General features: G+C 38.2%; 1 protein-coding gene across 2 annotated transcripts in view; it reads right to left on the bottom strand.

The window, feature by feature from the left end:
• RASGRP3 (RAS guanyl releasing protein 3) overlaps positions 1-22,273 on the bottom strand; it is a 73,702-nt gene that overhangs the window by 21,915 nt on the left and 29,514 nt on the right. The window contains exons 2-11 of one of the 2 annotated variants that reach the window (XM_081263956.1): positions 20,322-20,455; positions 17,648-17,846; positions 16,539-16,660; positions 13,612-13,679; positions 12,965-13,096; positions 11,589-11,736; positions 9,940-10,113; positions 9,069-9,185; positions 6,756-7,031; positions 809-886 (exon numbers count right to left, since the gene is read on the bottom strand). In XM_081263956.1, the coding sequence (XP_081120082.1) occupies positions 809-886; positions 6,756-7,031; positions 9,069-9,185; positions 9,940-10,113; positions 11,589-11,736; positions 12,965-13,096; positions 13,612-13,679; positions 16,539-16,660; positions 17,648-17,717 (1,185 nt within the window). In that variant the 5' untranslated portion in view covers positions 17,718-17,846; positions 20,322-20,455. Of the gene's footprint in view, positions 1-808; positions 887-6,755; positions 7,032-9,068; positions 9,186-9,939; positions 10,114-11,588; positions 11,737-12,964; positions 13,097-13,611; positions 13,724-16,538; positions 16,661-17,647; positions 17,847-20,321; positions 20,456-22,273 lie in introns of those variants that run through there. The other variant, XM_081263955.1, reaches the window with a different exon arrangement.

Consider the following 22,273-nt stretch of genomic DNA (forward strand, 5'->3'; position numbering starts at 1 on the left):
AGTCTACATCATGTACAACCAGAGAAATGAAAAATTGTGCTCCATTTGTGCACAATGAATCAAAATGCATTCTGCTGTTATGTATAACTAATTAGACCAAAAAACAGATCTTGAGATATGAGCATAAGAAGCAAACACCAACATTTTTTCTTTCAACAAGTAATCCTCATATCCTCATTGTTTTAAATTCATCCTGGCTTTTTTTTTCTTTTTCTTTCTTGCAACTGGGAATTGAACTTATGCTACACAAACACTCTGCCACCGAGTCACACCCCCAGCCGATTCAGACGATTTCTTGTTAGTACAAAACATCTAAAATATAGCAGTATACATTCAGTAAAGCAATTTCCTCAATCTCCTTATAAATCTACTCAGTGTCTAACCTGAAATTCTAATTGAGTCAATCATAGTAGAGAAATTTGTGAACTAGGATCAGGATATTTAAAATTTATTAAATCTAATTTTATGTTGAATGGAGTTTTGGGTAAGTTTGGAAAGGTATGAGTGATTGTGAACATTAAGATGGGTTCTTTTTCTTTTTCATCCTACTTGTAGGTGATTTCTCAGAATGGATATGAGAAGTAGAAGATAATAATAAAACAGTGGTGGGATAATATTCTTTCTTTTTATTAGTCTCTGAGTAATTCTCAAACTGTCAAGTGTAAGTCATCCTATTGGCAAAGGGGGAATAATAAAGAATTTCTAGGTTCTTTAGTATTTAAAATACAAAACACCATTGTAACAGTCTATTACTGTAAATGAAAAACAGTGGCATTTAGCAAATATCTTTAGAGGAGACAACACCTACCGATTTCGAGTTTCTAGGCTCCAGCACCAGCGACAGTTTGTAAATATCATCTTCTGTGTGATAGAGGTCCAAAGAGAGCTACGAGAAAATTCCAAGGGAAAAAATTAGTTATGTTGGGTCAGATTTCTTTATTTACACTGCTGAAATATTTTTTCAAATTGAATGTTTAAGTCCAATGTCCAAGAATCTGAATTAATGTAGAACAATAAAAAGATAGCATGCAGAAGTGGGAAATAAAATTTCATAGAAAAGAAGTTGGTTCTGGTGTGGTTATTAGCACCAACCAAAACCATTGACCAGCTGAGCGCGGTGTGCACACCTGTAATCCCAACAGCCCAGGAGGCTGATTGCAAGTTCAAAGCCAGCCTCAGCAAAAAGCAAGGCATTAAGCAACTCAGTGAGACCCCTGTCTCTAAATAAAATACAAAATAGGGCTGGGGATGTGGCTCAGTGGTGGAGTGCTCCTGAGTTCAATCCCTGGTACAAAAAAAAAAAAAAAAAATTGACAAAATTCCACTGCAATTTTGATTGAGCATCTCCAAAGTGCTAAGCACTGGGCTAGACTTGAGGGATACCATACTTGAGGTTTACAGGCAGGGACAGATGCATAGGATGAGACCTGGTGATGTAATTAATGCTGCTTTAGAGCTTTGATTAAAGAACCATGGAAACAAGGGAAAAATCAACCAGGTCCCTATTATTTTAGAGCACTGTGTTAAGTCCTGGTGATACAAAAAGGGATAAAATCATCTCCTTCCCTCAAAAGCCTGATGATTTATTTTAATAAACAGGACCTGAAAGCAAAAAGACATGCTCATACCAGTGCATGTTAAATGTGAAATAAGTGGCCCATAAGTGCTACTGGACTCACAATGGCAGCACAGTAAATATATAAGAGGTTTTGTAGTCAGGTGGATCTGGGTCCAAATACTGGCTTTAGAAGCCAGTGCATGATATAAAAGAGGAAAGTGTGATGCACAGAAAGGACATTTTGATAGAGACATTAGTAACACAGTGGTGTCTTGGTTGGAAAAAGAAGAGTGTGTCGAGACAATTAACTCTGGGATCTTTCCTCTTAGCTTCACAGTTTAAAAAAATACACACACACACACACACACAGTAATGAGGTCTCTGTTAGGGACATATGGGGAGTGATGGTGTGGTCTGTGATCATTAGAGAGCAGCTTCTATTCAGCTGTGACAACCTGTCATCCTGAAATTTGATAGATTTGCCAGATCTTCTTATTTGTAAAGAGAAGCAAAAAATCTGGAGTTTTATATGAAACAGTTAAACACAGCAACTAACAACAAATAATTTTTATAATTCCATGAGTCAAATAAAATCCATCTGCTGTGGGCACTTGACCAGCACGTTGCAAATTCCTGGAACAGACAGCTCTGAGGGGCTCCACACTTCGTGGAAGTGGGCAGCACCTCTGTCTCTGCACCTCAGCACCCTCTGTCCCAGCTCGCAAGCTCACACTGTGACATTCCCATAAATAAAGACAGAAAACCAAGAGATGCCTTCCTTCTGCATTCCTGGCTCTCAGGGGTTGATCTTGACTGGAGCACATTCCTTTCCTCCCAACTTCTCCTCTGAGTCCTGGCATGGCTGGCACCAGCATCTGCTGATGAGGTGACAGCACTCCTGGGACATCCAATCAGAAATCCAAGTAAGCCACACACTAAATTGAGGTGAGGCTCTTGCAAAAGAAACAGAACCTCCTCGGGTGTTTTCCTAGGTCAGATGGACAGACAACACCCAGAGGTGGAAAGGCTTCGGTCTTCTCCAGTGTTTGTTTTCTACTTGTTCGTGATATGAAACGGAGCAAGTAATTAACCTTCTTGAGTTTTGGCCTCCTGATTTAGAAAATCATAAATAATAGCTCCCTCTCAGCACCGTGCTAAAGATTAAATGAATGAATGTGTCCAGGAGAGCTTGCTTACAAGTAGGTTTGGATTCCAATCAATGAAGCAGCCAAATGCCATGGTGCTTAGCTTCCTACTTCCTCTTTTAGATTTCCTCTGGGCTTTAAGGACCTACCCAAAGAATGGTTTATTCTACTTTCCACACACCTATTTATTTATCGCAGAGCTGGGGATTTAATCCAGGGCCTCACACATGTCAGGCAAGCTTTCTACCTTGGAGCTACATCCCCAACTCCTATACACCTTTTAATGATGTGGGAAGTTTGTCAATAGGGTTTCAAGAATATTTACTGTAGTCTAACGGTGAGAATCTAGTTGTTTCTGACAAATGTTCTGATCCTGTCTCAGGTTGCTGCATTTGCCTTTCAGCCAATCCTTTCAGCAAAGATGGTTGCTTATTCAGTGTTAATGTTAAGCTCTACACTGGCTTGAATGTTTATTGTACAAGAGAATAAACTAGGTTATCAAACTACCTCCACTCATTTTTTTAAAAAATTTTTCTTAGTTATACATGGACACAATATCTTTATTTTGCTTATTTATTTTTATGTGGTGCTGAGGATCGAACCAGTGCCTCACATATGCGAGGCAAGTGCTCTGCCACTGAGCCACAGCCTCAGCCCCACTCATTATTTTTACAGCTCTTTTTTTTTTTCAAATGAGACTGTAAAAATATTGGGGCTTTCCAGTTATTTGCATGTACCCAGAAGGGTAAAAGTAACTGATATGGCTAAAAATACTATGAAAAGAATTAGGCTGTTTCATAAATTATGAAACAGAAGCATTGGTTTTCAAAGCTCCTGATCACATGAATCAGGATCCCAAGGGGAAGCATCTTCTCTAGATCTCCCCTGAGAGCAGGAAATCTCCAAATCCCAATGGTTCAGGGATATGGTTCTCCTTCTTCACATACTCCATGCTATTTAAGGGGCCACAGACACAATGATTAAAAAAAAATGATATAATCCCTGCCCTCATACATTTTCTCTAACTCTTTTATTATACATTCATCAAGACGGACAGAGAAAGGTACTATGTAGCTTTTTACAGATATAAAATAAGGAAAATTAGAAGTTGCCATATGCCCACATCAGAGAACACATGTCGACCTGAGCTAGGATGCAGAACTTTGCCATTGTAAGCCTTTTATGAATCTGTTTCTTCATTTATAAGAAAGGAAGGGTGGTGGGATTGGCAGTACACTTACTGCCCTGCCATTTGCATCACAGGGTGCTTGTAAAAATTTACCATGGATCAAATGTATGATATGTCAAGATCATTGTACTGTCATGTGTAACTAATTAAAATAAATTAAAAAAATTTAAAAAAGAAAAAAATTTTACCATGGAAATATATGTCAAAATCAGTTATTACAGAAAGCCCAACCCATTGATGGATGACTGTTCAGAGGAGGCATTTAACAATTAATTGCTGATTAACCTGAGAGTTCTCATTTTCTATCCTCCAGGATTTTCGATCATATATTGGTTCCCTCCCCTGAGGCCATGCTTAGGCAAAATCACTTCAGACAGAAACTTGACTTGGAGTCAATTCATCAGCCCTTTCCATGTTGTGCTAGAAACGTGCTCACGTGCACCTAACAAGCTGCAGTGACTGACTCTAATCTGATCTGGCTCTAATCTGCATATATATATATGTTGTTTTATAAAATGGCCATTGGGCTCTAGGGAATACATGATGAATCTCTTGGTCCTCATTTGAGGAACTTGACTTCTCAGGGGTGAAAAAGGCTGAGCATCTATTCCTGTGCATTGAACTTTCTCCTTTGTTGGGGGCAGAGGGGAAGGATCCTGGCTTTAAGCAGAAACTGGCTTGATTCTCCACCACTTGTATGTAGGACTGTGGAATCCTGGGGAGCCACGGGGCCAGTAGAGCAGAAAATGTTCCTTATTTTCAGGGCTCCACTGTTCCTTACATTGAAAAATTTAGAACCAGAGGAAACCTCACAAATGAGCATAAAATCCTTATGAAAAAGCCAAAGTCAGGGCCAGTTAGCAAGGAGCTAAAGCTAAGTAACTGCAGAGGCAGGAGCAAAAGCAAGACTTCCCATCTGGGATTTTGCAGGTACATATACTATGCAACATTGCATCTTAATAAAAGTGGCGCTTAGTGGCTTCTAAACCTTCCTTCAGTGCCCCTAAGGGTGGGAGGTGAGGTTCTGGAACCTTTTATTTTTTGTTGTTTTCCCCAAAAGGAATTACTTTGTAGTTTTTATTTCTGGAATTCAGGTTTTCTAATTTTTGCCATTGAAATTTCATTCAAAAGTCTTCAATATTTCTCTAAATATCTCTGGTTTTTTTATTTTGTTGCTTGATGTATTTATAACTCAAATGAACTTCCCTACTCTTACAGCCTTTGATTGGGATGCCCAAGTGCAGGCACCTGCTCTGTGAAGTTACACTCGACATCAAGGATACAGCTTGGATACACACTTGAAACCGAAGCCACACACTGGGTCTGGTCTTCAGACATCACCTGTGCCTGTGGGTTTGCAGTCTGGTTGGGGCTGAAACTCTGGTCACTCATTCGTGGAAACAGATTTACATGGCAAATGATTAATAAATGCAGGTGCTTGGATTATTGTGGGTTGGGTTCTTTCTCCCCAGTAGAGAATGACCACGGGTTTATCATTTATCACACAAACTCAGCCCCAATAGATTGGTGTTTCTCTGTGCTGGCAAGGGTGCAGCTAATATTATCACCTACAATCAGGAGCCTGTAAACAATTACATGCTCCAGGAACACTTTGCGAGAAGTGTAGGAACTACATTCCTTTCCAATGCAGCAGAACTAGGGGATTTAGGTGGTCAAAGCATGAGAGGAGTTATTAGTTTCATTTTCCACAGCCATAAAAGGAATACATTTAATTCAGTATTGCAGCTAAATTTTGAATGCTATAGTGTGATAAGCCCAAACAGGGAAGTTGCACCTTACCCTGCAAGGGTAAGAGAATTTCGTTATGCTTCTCCTCCCCACAAAGAAGAGCCAATGGAAAATGTTCTTTTGTACACATTGATTGTATCCAAAAGTTCCAGGAGCTGGGACCAGCTAAATAAGCATGCCACAACTGCCAAAAGACATGATTGGTAGATGAACTCCTTTTGGCTGACTCTCATTACTCCTGAGGCATTTACTTCATTGATTGAATTCCTAAATGCTCCAGGTACTATGAAAGGTGCTGGGGATGTGACATAAGACACGTAAACAGAAAAAAAAATATAATGCAAAGCAATACCTTCCATAGATAAGGAGAACGTAAAAGTGCAAAAGCAATACATGTGACGGATGCCTCTCTGCTTTGGAGGGAAGCAGAGAATAATCTAGAAAGATGGAGGTTTGAAGTTGAACTACTCATGTGGCTGGAGAGGGAAAAGATTTTCCAAGAATGCACAAAAGGCCAGGAAGCAGAAGGTGGCATTTCATGAAAGTACGAGTTCAAAGTTTCTCAAAGGCTGGTGTGTGGGGGAGAGGGTGACAATGCACAGGTCACACTGATGGTCAGGCGGCCCTGAAGGGCCTCAAATGCCAGGCTGGGGACTACATCCTGGCAGTCTGGGGATGGTGAATAAGGGAGGGTCTGGGATCACAGAGGAGGATTTTGCACCTCAGGCTCCAACTAAGCAGTGCAGCCAGTAAGGAGAAGCTGAGGATTTGAGGATGCACAGATGGAAGTGGATAGTGAACAAGTATGCCCAAGGAGAGTGAGGGGCTGAGATGCCTCTGGAGACAGCTCTCTAGGAACTCCCATTTCCGTATGGGAAGGGACTGAGCCCCTCCTGACAAAAGAAGTTTATTTGCCCCAAGATTATAGACTCAAGTTGTGCGTATGGGGTTCCTTTTTCCTCCATCCTTTGAGAATTTTTCTCAGCTATTAACCCTCAAATCAATTTTCCTCCAAAATGAATTTCTAGCAAACATCTTCCTATGTTCCCTAGAAAGTAAATGGCAGAAGGGTTATTTAGCACAAACTCAACCACCTCCCAACCCGGGCACTCACGGTGAGCAAGTTGATCAAATCCATGTTGGGTTCTAAGTGGTGAGAGGCATTCTGCAGAGAGACCAATTCACTCAGGGTAACGGACAGCTGGTGCATTTTCACAATATTCACTTTGTTCTCCTCCATCCAGTCTGGGAAAATGACATGGACCGCTATCAAGTCTTTCAAGTGTACTCCAAGGATGGGGATTTTGAAGCCATCACAGTCTGCAAAGGCCTTGCGGTAATTGCAGTAATTGCCATTGGAGGAGACCAACTCTGTCATTTCATTCCAATTCTGAAAACAGATGGAAAAGCAGAATTGTCAAACATTCTCCTCTTCTGCCCACCTCCAGGCCCTGCAATGGTGGCTGGGAAATTCCTCAGTTGCACCAATATTGATGCATGGAAATATTAACCAGGAAAAAGAAAGCTAGAAAAACGTCCTAAGCCTGCCATGAATTGGACAGATATTCCAATAGCTTGTATGTCTGCCTATCGACTTGGGATGGTGGGATGTTAAATGGCATGAAATATACTTAGTATTTTGTGATTTGTGATATTACAGTCCAAATATTCAAGCTTGCAGCATATTAAAAATTTCCTAGTTGTTCCAAGAAAGTTACATTCCAGGTAACTTGAAGGTTAATCTGGGACAGTATGGGGCAGGAAAAGTCACACTACAATGTAAGACAGCTGTGGTTTCAGACTCTGCACTAAATAGAAGGGTGATCTCAAACAAGTCACTTCACTTTTTTGGGGGGGTGAGATGTCTTAGTTTCCATTTTTGTAAGGAAAAGGAGTTCAAATAAATAACTTTCAAAATCAAGCTGGTAATTTAAAGCTTCTATGAGTCTATCAAATTCTTATTGTTTAAAACATTTAAAATTTCTTTTGTTTTTTATTCAAAATTTAGTACAAAGCTAAAAGACAAACATATAAGTAGTTCCATTATGCTTGGAATAAGTATAGAGTTTGAGGTCAAACAGTGGTACTTCTGTGGCTTGCTTCCTCTTGTTTATATGAATAACTCATTGTCAGTTGCTTAACAGCAACCAGACCTTCCTAATAGATCCCAATTTTGATCAGACTTCTCTTTCCCAAAGCAGTCCATGTGCTTCAACACAGAGCTGTTTCTACCCCCAGGACCAAGAGCGGGTTCTGATTTAACATCATAATAATTACTTCCTCTGGTTTGTGATTGGTTCGGGAACACGGGATTAAGCCAATCTCTGGCAACTGTTATTGATCCAATGTACACATATGATTTGAGATGGACCAATCTGTCAAAAAAGAGGTCTTTGAATCTCCTGGGGGCAGAGTTAGAAAAATCTTGTCTATCTGTAACTTTTATGGACTAGGGAGTATAATTTTCCTGTTGCTACATACAACCCATTCAGGAGGGAAGCCAGTTCAATAGGCAAACAAAAAAAATTTTTACACTTACAAAACCCTGACACTCAGAGGCAGGCAGAGAACCAAACCAGGTCTTCATCAGACCATACCTAAAGTCTGCTTTACCCATTGTTTGTCCTATTATTATTTTTTAAATATATTTTTAGTTTTAGACAGACACAATACCCTTATTTAATTTATTTATTTTTACATGGTGCTGGGGAGCGAACCCGGGCTTCACACATGCGAGGTGAATGCTCTACCGCTGAGCCACATCCCCAGCCCGTGTCTTATTATTTAATCAATGCATAGTTTTCCTTTTCTATTTACATTTATAGATGAAATTGTTCTTATAAGAATAAAATGATTATTTTTGCCCATTAAAGAAAAAAAAGCTATTAATATAGTCTAGAAATAAACATGGCAGGAAAATTCAGTTTGGGAAATGTTTCTTCCAAGGATATATTTTGTTCCTGACAACTCAGTTGTAAATCTGAGTATTTCTGTACCAGGCATTTGTCTTCCCCTTCCTTTTTCTCTTCCACTGTGCTGAACACAGGATTATGAATAGAGCAGGTGTTCAGTGATTTTATTTCAGGATGGCGGGATAGCAACTATTTCTGTCTCATTTCATCTAGTACCCACTATGTGTATCACAATGCTTATCACAGAGAAAACACTGAAGAGATATTTGTTTAATATTGACAACTATAATACATTAATCACATCTCAAAGAACTCTTATTGGAACACCACCACCTCCAACCTGTTTTATCAGATGGAGTCACAGGTGTGGCTATGCCCTTTCACTTGACCCCTATGTGTAACCTACCATTGGTTGAAGAGGAAGATTTTCCATTCTGAGTGACCTTTGATAGCAGTGTACTGTACCTAAACAACTCGAATGTTTCACTTGTAATTTAGATCAGAATTCACCATACCTTTGTAACTTCCGAAGAGAGATGAGAATGGGTCTCTTTGAGGCGTGAAATGGAACTATGACTGAGACCTCCCACCACCGCCATCAGGGTGTTGAAGTTTTTGAGCTGAAGAAGCTTCTGCAATTAAAAAAAAAATCAATCATCAATACTTTTGTAAGGATTTTTAAATTATTCTGAACTTTCTGAACTACTAGTGAGTGCATGCACAATTTTAACAATAAAAACCTAGGAAATAATAACATCTATTTAAAACAAAACACAAATAGAATCCTTTAGAAAAATGTCAATCATTTCACACACACACACACAAAAAAAAAAAAAAAAAACCCAGCTTCATAAATTGCTTCTAAGTATTGCTTTTTCTTTTGTTTTTGTTTCTTTCATACTGGGGATTGAACCCTGGGAAGCTCTACCACTGAGCTATATACCCAACCCTTTTTAATTTCCATTTTGAAGTGGATTCTCACTAAGTTGCCCAGTCTGACTTCAAACTTTTGATCCTCCTGCCTCAGTCTTTTGAGCGGGATTGCAGGTGTGTGCCACTGTGCCCAACTAGTATTGCTTTTTTAAAAAAATTGTAGGTGGACACAATACCTTCATTTTATTTTTATGTGGTGCTGAGGATCAAACCCAGTACTTCATGCATGTGTCAAACGAGTGCTCTACCTCTGAGACACAGCCCCAACCCAGTATTGCTTTTTAAAAAAATCTTCTTACATGAGAGAAGTATGCTTTCTTCCATCAGATATCTCTGAGTAGCTTAATTGTTCAATGCCCTTATAATATGAACACTGAATTTCCTCAATGACTTTCTCAATAGAGTGAACAATTGTCTAGAATCGAAGTACTCCAGCAGGATTATTGGACATACCTTTGCAACATTGATAAACTTTGTGATGACTTCTGCTCTTTGCTGGGGGGTTGGTTTGCTAAGAACCATCAACTGGACCCACTTAGATATTCCATTAAATAAAGCAATAGATCTCTCCAAAGTTGGATTATTCTCCAGGCAGCCATGGATGACATAACTTTGGTAATCAGTGAACTATAATAAAGGAAGATTTGGAGATTTTGAAGTACTAAAATTTTGAAGTATAAAGAAGCTTTTGCAAAATTGGACATTAGAATATTGCATAGAAGGTCTAAGATATTTTTTCCATAACAACATAATGGTTTCTTTCATTTCACATTTAGAATGGCATCCTATAAGTTTGAATATAGCTGTACCTTTAACAGGTTATTTTGCTGCATTTCAAACTCCATTCCCATACACACACAAACACATTACTACATATCACATGCTTGTGGGGTAGGGACACGACTCAAAATCATATTCCAGAAAGTCCCTAATTACTAAATCATAAGATCTAACCTGGGTCATTTGCCAATAGACTGGTTCCTGGGAACACCCAAGACACAAATGATCAGTATCTCTATAGGAAGAAATGAAGAATCTCCATTTTTTAACACACTACCAATAAGTCCAATGATCAAGCAAGTTTAAGATCCAATGGTATACAGAAAAGAACAGAAAATGGTCATAAATATATCAGAATCATTTTGTAAAGTTGTTTCAAGAAAAAGTGAGAGAAAAAGAAAATATTTCAATTGAAATAAGGCAGCTTTTTAGCAAAATAGACATATACCCAGAAGGTTAGCATGGATGTCATCAAATATGTATGAGCCTTCTACCATAAAAACAGTGCAAAGGATCTCCTCCCATGACCTGCCTGCGGGGAATCATATTTCTCTCTGGATTACTTGGTGAAAAAAAAGTCAGTCTTTTGGAAATGGATGTTTACAATCAAGATGGTCTTCTTGCAAGAAATAATGTAATTCACTCCCTGGGTCCTTGGAAAAGGAGGAGGGGTGGTTTTCCCAGAACCTGATGCTCTATCAGCAAAGCACCTGGCTGATTGTGAACCCATGTGGAAATATTATCATAGACAGCATAGAGGAGGCAGAGAAGAAGAGAGCACAGAAAGAAAGGAGGAAGAAAAGAGGAGAAAGGAAGCCCTAACAAGATGCATAGGAAAGAAAAGTGTAATTAAGAATCTCCAACTCTGGGAAAGGAGCAGGTTGATATTGAGATTCTCTTCAAAACCTACAAATCCTATTTTTACTCTATACCCTTAATTAGGCATTCATAAAAATCCCAACCTAAATATTCCCCACCCAAAAAAATGACAATCCTAACAAAATGCAAATACTTGAGAGAAGTCAGTGGCGCTAAATAGACCTCAAATGGTTAAATCTCCACAGTATTTAGAAAAATCACACTTTAATCCTGTGAAAGGAGACATTGAAAATTGCGACAGAAATACAGCTCCTGAGCCATAAAATAAAGACAGGATAGTATTTATCTTCGGCTAAAAGGGATTGTTCCTGTGAATTAAGGGCACTTTTCCAGCACAGCACAGTGACAGAAACTGCCAACACTTTAGAATATGAAAATTCAGCTCTTGGGAAAGTTGGCATGGTGGTTATTATCCTTGGAAGAATAAATGTCAAGTTCCTTACTGAGATCCTTCTAAAAGATTTATGCTCCAGAAAAGTGAGGTGCTCGGCCAATTCAAAGGGCTCCAAATGGTCAAACAGCAGACAGGCTTTTCCCTTCTTGGATACTTTTTTCCTCTGTGTGACTCTTCTCATCCAGTCATAGGAAGGACTATAAAAGAAGAGCGAGCCTGGTCAATGTGCTGAAAACCTGCTTCACTCAATGGAAGTTATTAACCTACTGACTGTAACTCTTGGCCTGCGTCCAGGAGCTTATGCAAAATATACACCCTGTCCCTCGTATTTAAAGAGAAAACCACTGACCCCTTGCCAATAGAACATAAACTTTGAGTTGTTTTTCCAGACAGCCTAAGTTTGCACTGATCCATCCAGAATCTCTTACTCGGTTTTCCTTGTGACCAAGCAAAATCTGAGTCATAAAAGAGAGGTCTATTCATTTGGAAGTTTATCAGCATATAGATAGATGGTGATTCAAGACACATGGAAACTACCAGAAGCCATGGTTCTCACATTTTGGTATAATATAAATTATCTGAAAAACTTGTTACAAAGATAGAGGCCTGGACCTCACTGCCGGAGAGTCTAACTTACTAGGAATGAGCCTGAATAATATGCATTTTAAACAAATATCCCTCATGATTCCTGGATCATTCACTCTCTTTAAGGAGTATTCTAGGTAATGGAGAATATAGTCTGAATGCCTAAGATACAGTAGCATGCATTTGCAAGATACTTAGGGATCATCAACTAGCTTTCCCTGGGCAAAGTTAGCTGGTCAATATGAAACAAGCCCAGTTAGCAGCAAGTTCCTAATAATTGACCCAAGCAGTTCATGGCACAACTATGATCAACATTGATATAACCTCAGGCCAACCTCAGAATCAGTGTGGTATAGAGCTTCTCCAATTTGAATATGTGTATGAGTCACTGGGGATCTTAGCAGATTCCAATTCAGCAGTTTTAGGACGGGGCCCAAGATTCTGTGTTTCTCATAAGCTCCCAGGCAATACTGATACTGCTGATCTGAAGGGGGCACTTTTGAATAGCCAAGACACCAAAGACATTTACTAGATTCAGATACAGTAACTAAGTATTGAACATCTATCTTGTGCCAATTGCTTTCACACACTATCTCATCTACTTTGGGGATGCTTATAATAATCCCACAAGAAAAGACACTACCCCATTTTACAAATAAATTTCAACTTAGAGAAATGAGTTGTGTCCAGTACATCTGTGTTCACCACAGTAAGGCTGTCTTCACAGAAGCAAACCTTAATTCTGGGACCATATGGATTCAGATCCAGTGGACTTGATCACTACTCCCTGCCCAAAGTGGTGGATTTAGCAAGGGTGAAAGATGCTCCAGCTGTTCTTACATGCTGGATATGTCGATGAGGCTGATGTGTTTTTCATATCCTAGTTGACTGGCTACTTCTCGGAACTCTTCAGTCATACGAATCAAACCAAGATCCAAATTAAACTCTGCAGGAAACTTCAGAATCCAGTACCTGAAAGGCAAAAAATTATTTTTCTAGCTAGAAGATTTCAAATTGGGCCTCTATGGAAGTTATTGTACCATTTTCCTATGCTTCCAACAGAATCCAGGACCATACTCCCACTTAACCATCTATCCCCAGTCATCAGGCTGAGTCTTTCTGCACCCTCCTTCAATCAAGAACCAAGGTCTTCCATGCTAACCCTGAGCCTTTTTCTGACTATGAAACCACAACTGAAGGGAAACCCTTCCCCTGCTTCACAGCAAACAGGTGAAATAGGTGTGCCTGAGTGAGTAGAAAGAATTGCATTCAATCCAAAACTGGTTTTATTTCCTAACTATATTTACTATTATCTAAGCACTAGTCCACGAGATCAATTCTACCCTCCAGAACAGAGAAAGGCCAATTCTAACAATGTCAGTCCAAGGGAGACCTAAGTACATTCTATTGTCACCCTGGGTCTCTACTGCTTAGAGAAAAGGAAATTGTTAACAATTACAAGAAATTAAATTTGTAAGCATCTTTACCTCATGAAGTAGCAGATCTTTAATCGAAACTCGTCGCAGCTTTCTCCACTGGCATGACGATACGTAAGCTAGTTAAAGAAAAAGTCCTCGCACCTTGATTTCTTTGCATACACCTACAGTTGTTTCATCAGTTGATATGAATTCATAACAAGAAGGAGAGCTGGCTGTGGTGGCATATACCTGTAATCCCAGCAGCTCAGGTGGGGCTGAGGCAGGAGGATCACAAGTTCAAAGCCACCTCAGCAACTTAGCAAGGCCCTAAGCAACTCAGTGAACCTTGTCTGTCTCAAAATAAAATATAAAAAAGGGTTGAGGATGTGACTCAGTGGTTAAGTATCGCTAGGTTTAATCCCTGGTACCCAAAACAAAACAAAACATGAAAGCACATAACAAGAAGGGGGACACTTGGGTTACAGGTTCGGCATCCCTAATACAAAAGTTTGAAAACTAAAATGGTCCACATTCTGAAACATTTTGAGCACTGACAATGCTACAAGTATAAAATGCCACACTTGACCTTATGTGATGGGTCACAGTCAAAATACAGGTTTATTAAATTTTTCACATAAAATTATTTTCAGGTTATGTGCATAAGGAGTATAAGAAGCATATATGAATTTTGAGTTTTAACTTGGGTCCCATCCTTAAGACATCTCATTATGTGTATGCAAATATTGTAAAAATCCAAAATGTGAAGCATTCTTGTCATAAGCATTTTGGATAAATGATACTCAACTTGTATATAGACACTCAAATGAGGAAAGAAACAGAGTGTGACCACTTCAACACTGAATAATTAAAACTTGATTTGTTAATGCTCTGGGGAATAATTTTTTGGTCTGGAGGGGAAATCACTTATAAAATTACTTTTACCTGCCTAAGGATTTACCAATTAATAACTGCCAACTATTATTACAAATGTACTGCCAGTATACATAATTAAAATTGGTAGTACATAGAAGCTTTATCTTTACAAAAAGATTTTTTTATTTGATTTAGTGCCTTACATAAACATTCTACTTTCTTTAATGTTTGAAAATGTAGTTTTCAGGTGTGATAGTATGCAAATTGTGTTATTTATTCTTAAGTCTATTTATTGATACTCTTTTTTTTTTCTTTAGTACTAGGGATTGAACCCAGGGGCACTCTACCACTGAACTTTACCCCAAGCCCTTCTTCATTTTTTTATTTTGAGACAGGTTCTTGCTAAGCTTCTGAGGCTGGCCTCAAACTTGTAATCCTTCTGCATTGGTCTCTCAAGTCGCTGGATTACAGCATGTATACCACACCAAACTTGATACTCTTTTAAAAAATATATTTATTAAGCTCCTATTGTATGAAAGGCACAATGGATATGGAGTAGCAAGGAATTTAATGGAAGGAAAATTTAAAGAAATGTTGAACACTGCCTGTGATTCAACTTTTATTCAATGTGAATTTCCCCATATTAGATTTTTAATAAGCTAAAATATCTTTCTTTCTTTTTTTTTCTTCTTCTCCTTTTTCTTTTCCTGGTACTGGGGATTGAACTCAGGTGTGCTCTTCCACTGAGCTACATCCCCAACCCTTTTATTTCTCATTTTGAGACAAAGTCTCACTAAGTTGCCCAGGCTGGCCTTGAACTTGTGATCCTCCTGCCTCAGTCCCCTGAGTTACTTACTCCCTTTTTATTTGAGTTTTATATAGTAGTAGCCATAGTAAGGGTACAAATGTTTTTTTGTGAGCATGTTCTTTGGACAATATTGGCATCATGAGGAGGGTGGGCCTGGGTGAAGTCAATTCCCTTCATCTTTCCCTGTTTCTTACTCTTCAACAAGGGGCCCCATGGAACCCTTGGACAATTGGAGATTAGGATCTTGCTCACTTCCAAGGACCATGGTTCATGTAAAGTCTCCTTATCCTCTCTAATATCCCCTTCTGCTCTGAGGTTGTGGGAGGGTGTAGAGAATGAATAGAAGGCCGAGAGACTTGAGCTGAGCAGAAGGCACCCCACTAGGCCCTTACAGCCTTGGCAACCCCTAATAACACTCAGAGGATCCTCTCCCCCTCAGACTTCCCATGCCCAGTAGGGTTTCTACCTGCAGGGTCTCCTGGGCTTGAAGAAGGAGAGACTGCAGGAACCAGCATTATAAACCATATAATAAGCATTAGATCTCAGGGAACAAAACCTCCTCCTAAATGTGAGACTCTGTATTATCAGTCATTTGGTTTTCAATCACGTTTCAGGACTGCATTACCTACAAAAGTGGTGGGCTGCTAAAAGCTTGCATTACAGAATGGGACTTCCAACTATGGGGATTTTTGTTTGTTTTTGTTTTTCAGTGCTGCGGATCAAACCTAGGGCTTTGAGCATGCTAAGCAAGCACTCTCCACCATTGAGCAAAATCCCAGCCCTATTTGGTTATTTTTATTTTTATGTGAAAGAAAATCCAAAATTATCATCAATTGACACATTACAATGAATCTGCTAGAATGTTCACTGTGTCTTGACAGGAGGGAAGATGTGAAAACCAAGTTGATGTTTGGGCCTGAACCAGAGCCCATTATTTCGGCTAGCATCTCTGTATGTCTCAGCTATGTCCTCTATGCCCACCATTTTCCCATTGTAGAAAGAAAAAATAGGTCTTGAATCAGTGCTGAATATCCTTTCATTGCACTAACAGTCAAAATGTTTAAGACAATTTAGAAACACTCAGCCTGTGGCTCCTGTTTCATTTTACATCTTAGTGATTATTTTCAAGTAGAGCCAAAACATCCAGATGGATGGTCAACTATTTGGTCCATCTTCCAGATGTTTTGTCTAGACATCTATATATTCTCCAAACAGCTGGATAACTGACTTAAGACTGTTTATTCACCTTAATTTACAGGCTTTGGATAGACACTCTATTTAAATACAGAGCTTGATTTATGACTGTAAAAATTACACAGTAGTTGAAAAGATATATGCAGAGAAGTCTTTCTGCCAATTCAGTGGAAGATAAATACCATCGGTGCATCAGTAGAACTATTCTTGGCAAATAACTATTATTCAGCTCTCCATTGTCATCTGTAAAAAATAAAATAAAATAAGGCGTGAGGAAATAATGGTGCTACTCTTCTCTTTTTTTTTCTAACATCACTAGAGAAACAATAGTGTCAAAATTTCCCACAGACCAAATTATATTTTCCTAGTTACTTTTGCTGGTGTTTCTTTGCAAGTTAAGGTGGCTGGGTCTCATCCTTAGTCTGAGTACAGTTGACAGATTTAGTAAATAAAACTACAGGCCACCCAGGTAAATTTAAGGTAAACAAGGATTAATTTTTTTCCAGATAAGTATGTTCCAGGCATGATTTTAGGACTTAAAAATTAAAAATGTTAAAAATGTTGTCTATCTGAAATTAAAATTTACTGATTATCCTGGATAATCAGTAACTCTGCTCTGGCTTAACTCCAACTCTTACATTGTAACCCATTAAAAAAAAAAAAAACTCTTGGGTAATTTTATTTGTCCATTTATTTAAAATCCAATGCTGGGGTGGATGCAACAAAAACAGCATAAAAAGCATATAACTTTAAAGTGTATAATTTAGTAAGAGATGTAAGATGAGTAGAAATAGAGTGCAATAGATTGTGCAACCCACACCAAGCAAGGATCCCAGCAGTATATCACATGTCCATAAGAAAGCTACCCTGAGCATGGGAGAGTGGAAGAAGCAAGTAGCATCTCTTACAGGAATGGTCAGAAATGGCATGATGGACATCTCAGTGACCACGAGATGAGCCTTGGAGCAGAATTTCAAGGAAAGGAATAGAATAAAGGCACATAAATAGAAAGGGGTACAAGGAATGTTCCAGAAACATTAAGTGGACAGCTTGGCTAGAGTATGACCTTTGCACAGAAAAGAGAAAGAAATGCAGAAGGTAGTGGAACTGGAGAAACAGATTGGAGTGGATCCAAAAGGCCTTAAATACCAAGGTACAGAGGTTGCACCTGAATGGAGAGAAGCGACAGTGTCAAACTACAAACAGGATAGAAGGAGAAGAGACTCTTACCAAACATCTCTATGCAGGTGCTCAGCAGTTCATCTAATGTTGCTGCTTTCCCAAGACCGCTGGACCCCATGGTTATTTAGCTCTTGTCAAAAACTAGGAGACATTTCCAGCACCAGGTGGACCATGTCCATAATCATGCCCATCAGTGATCTCAGTGCCTAGTGGTGGCCTCTGTTCTTAGTTGTACTTCAAGAAAACCCTTAGAAGAGAAAATTATTGCACTAGAGTTCAGTCCCCACTAAAGCATTATTTTTCCCACATGAAAAAAAAATATGACTTCCATCAACTGTATATTTTTCTACACAAAAAGTATCAAAATGGTTGAGATTATGCCAATCACCAGGAGGGCAAAAATGCCTGCAAAACTGTTCCTTAGCTTGTGTGGTGCTTTGAGACCATAGATGTTCCCTATTAAAGATCATTCCACTTTACAGCTGAAATGTTTTTGAAACAATACCTTACACTTTCTTCATATTCTTTTTTAAAGATATTTTTAGTTGTAGATAGACACAAATCTTATTTTGTTTATTTAGTTTTTTTATGTGGTGCTGGGGATCAAACCCAGTGCCTCATGCATGCTAGGCAAGCACTCTCCCTGAGCCACAATCCCAGCCCTTCATATTCTCAAGTAACACAACAATCAGGTATATTATGTTATTTGGCTTAAAAGCATATATAGGGAATACATTTTTATATGGAAATATAATTATAAGTGTTAATCTCAGTGACTATATAAATTTTCAACATTTATAAACAAAAATTCTGTTTGTCTAAATTTAGTAATAGTAAACTTATTAATAGTAATAGCAAAAAAATTCACAATAGTCTATTGAACTACCATATTTGGCATTAGACACTATAACAAATGTTTGAAGTATATCATTCAACTTGAACTTCAATGCTCTGAGGTAGTAATTATTATTCCCAATATGCAGATGAGTTCGTGAGGTTCACAGAGATTTGGAAATTTATACAAACCACATAATCACTGTGGCCTAGAAGCAGATTCCATTATAAAATAAAACTTCTGGGTTCTCTTTTTCTGTATTATGAGGTCCCTCAATGTGGATATCATGAACTGTGATAATTTTGCCCCCAATCTAGTGTGAAGACCACCACTCTTTCATACCATCTCAGAAAGAGAAGACAATTAATGTTCATATGCATGAGCGTATTGGTTCAGTTGGACCACTGAACAGTGAGATTTGAGTGAGCCTGTTCACCAGGCATAGAACTCTGGAGTAAAAATGTTTTCCTTCGATTCGGTCTGTTAAGAACCACATTTTTGTGCAGAAGGTTATCACTCGTAGTGGATAAAAGAAGGGATTATTTCAAGGGTGCAAAAAAATAAGACTACTGAATCAATACTCTCCTACTTTTGCTGGTCAAATGATTTGTAAAAGGAGTTTATTAAAGTAAATGAATTCTTTTTACCTCCCTTGACAAAGTTATCTTATCAGTAAGGCTTTTCCTGACTACCCTGTTTAAACACCACCACCCCTCTCCCCATGCCCACCTCCCAGTTGGCATGCCCTACCTCCCTTCCTGGATTTATTTTTCTACATAATACTTATCATTATCTGACATACTATATATTTTACTTGTTTATTTTTTCAATCTCCTAGCACTATGAACATAAGCTCTGTGACCATAGGAATTAGTGCATTTGTCCTCTATTGCTCTCCTGAATGCCTAAGACTGTGTCTCTCACATACATGATTTCTAAGATGTATTTGCTAAATTAATGAATGATTGAATTCATGGATAAAGAAATGCATAAAATAAAAATTGCCCCAAAATTCATCTTTTAATACAGGTATATTTGTGTGATACTAGAGGTGCCATAGATTTTAGTTTAATTCACTTATATAACTCAGCTTTAAGTAAATATCATTAGGACAGAAAATCCTACCCACTTTTTAGGTTTACTAGGATCTGTCTATAGTCACAATAAGAACTTAATACTTCTTCCAGGACATTTTGGATAGCAGTTCCCTGATTTCCCAAACATAAGTTCCATCCATATGCTTAAAATTCAAGATCAAACAATTAACAAGTGTGATTAGCTCCTAAGTACAGACTTTTTTTTATCCTTTTATGCACTGAGGAGTAAATGCATTATTTGAAACCAAATAGCCTGGATTAACCACACTGGTTTTTAGGGTCAAAACTAAAATGATTCCTCTGAGCTGTTTGGGAAGGTGTTGACCTGCCCACAAGGAGTTAGAGAACCTGGTACCAAAAACCTGTCACTCTGGAGTTCTATTTGTGATCCGCAATGAAGCCAATGTGTGTGGAGAGCCAGGTGGACGTGGCTCTCTGGTTACAATCTGCTTCTGGCATCAGTAGGTGCATCTGGCATGGGGTGCATCTGTGTCTCTGCTCAGCATTCTGTCGTCGCACATTTACCTGAGATCACATTTCTTACCTGTGGACATTATTGTGTCTACAACTGCCTTTTCAGGGATAAAGCTTCTTTATTGTCAAAGCAATGTACATTTATTATTTAAAATAGGACAATGAGGAAAAAAGGAAAAGAGATATGTACTTATAATCTCATCATCCCAAAATAACTCTTTGTTAACATTATAGCACATTTTTTTCCAAGCATATTTATTTATTTATTAGGGGTATTTCTTATGTACTTTAACATAGGTTTTTAAAAAATACTGACCTGTTGCTTTCACACAGGTAGATTTCCAGGTCTGAAAGGATGTTTAAGGAGAGCTGTCATGGTTGGGAAGTGCATTTAGGAAGCTGTTGGCACAAAAGGTTTGTTCAATTTGAATTTTAAGTACTTGGGAAAACCTGAAAAAAAGAGAAAAGAAAAAATAAATAAATAAAATAAAGGAAACTCAAAAGTATCTTCATTGTGTTAAAACATTACCCAAAGTACTCCTTAAGATATATGTGGTATTGAAGATTTTGTTTAAACTTCACCCATAAAACCAATAAAACAGAACATATTCAACAGTTATTTGGCAATGGGATTTTTAAAAACAAAATTTTTAATTCAGCCTTTTAAAACCCACAAATGTGGCAAAACTAAGTTTTATTCATATAGTATAAAATTGCTATTGTAGTTGAAATATGCTTATCTCAGTGGATTACTCAATTAAGAATTTCCAAACATTGACTTTGGAATGTTAGCAAATCCTTAGAGCAGTTTGTTGTGAGAATCATCAAATTCTGACCCTAAATCACTCCTGATCGTCTCAATGTAAATGTCAATGTTATTTTAGTTCAGGTTGTTTAGTCTCCCAATGGTTTAGGACTTGCTATAGTGTGGATAGTTTGAATTATTTCTAAGGGAAAAGTTCTCACTTTAAAGGGGCCATAGGGCTTTGCTGGCTATTATTCAAAGGCCATGATATGTTCATGTAGCAAAAAGACTTTCATTAATATGACTTGTGAACTCTCTATCATAAAAAAAAAAAATTCTCCTAAGGTTACAGGACAATGAGAACCGTGCTCCCAAATTTTGAAATAATAAAAGGGATCAGCCAATTCCTTACACCTATTCATTAACAGATATAAATTGGCACCCAGGCTCTTGACGAAGAACCTTTCAATTAAAAACAAGCAAACAAACAAACAAAACGAGGTTTCAACATTAGATAACCACAAGGAGAAAGTTTTACTCAAAGCTGAGTAAACTTCCATCAATACAACTTACTTCATGAGACTGTTTAAAGGGTTAGTAAGGTAATAGAAAGGGCACCCACCACGGGGCCTGCAAAATACAGGTGGTCCAGGAAGGTGTCTCCCCTTGCCTGTGCTCCATCCTCCCTTCAAATATTTAAAGCCCTTCAAGTTGAGGACTTAAGTTGAAATAAAGAACCGATTATAGAAGGGGCAGGAGAGAGATGTTCATTTAAAGAAAGGAAAGAAAATTGAAGAAGAAAGAAACTGTGGCACTAGAGCATTTTGTAGTGGGCAGGTGGCCTCATCAACAAGGGACTCCCATTCCTGAAAGTTCTCGAGCCAAAGTTGAGTAAATACTGTCAGAGAGGGTGTAGGTTAACCTCTCAGATGGTGCCTAAAAACCAGGCCAACATACTGGTTCTAGGACTGTAGGGTTTATAGGGTAAAATATTATGTCTAATAAGTATCAAGAAGTCTCAGAATGATGTTGGCCATATTAAGATTTAGGATTGTTTTGTCTCTAGTATTTTATCTTTATTCCCAGAAACAAAACAAAACACAAAAACAGAAATCCTTGAAGATGCTTCTCTACCCACAGCAGATATCATCTTTATGTATACACAACCACATTTATGTCACATTTCATGTGACCTTCATATGGAGACAAAGAAGTTACTCTAAATGCCTTTGTGAAAACAAGTAATTATTATAAGCCTTTATGTTTTGAATTCAGTAATAGGAAGGATATTAAAACTTTGAATGATAATTAATTTATCTGACAAATATTTACTGGGGGTGTATTAGACACCAGATGCTAAGGAGGTACTAGATTGGCTGCTAGAAGGTGTTGTGGGTCAGGTGTAGGGGAGGATAGGTAGTTGACCAAGACAGACACAGTTGTTGCTTTTATACTATAGCAAAGAATTAGAGAAATAACTACAATAAAATATCCTATGAAACACAGAGCAAGTCTGGAGGGGC

The sequence above is a fragment of the Spermophilus citellus genome, assembly GCF_964194105.1.
Source record: "Spermophilus citellus genome assembly, chromosome: 13".
Taxonomy (NCBI): Eukaryota; Metazoa; Chordata; class Mammalia; order Rodentia; family Sciuridae; genus Spermophilus; species Spermophilus citellus.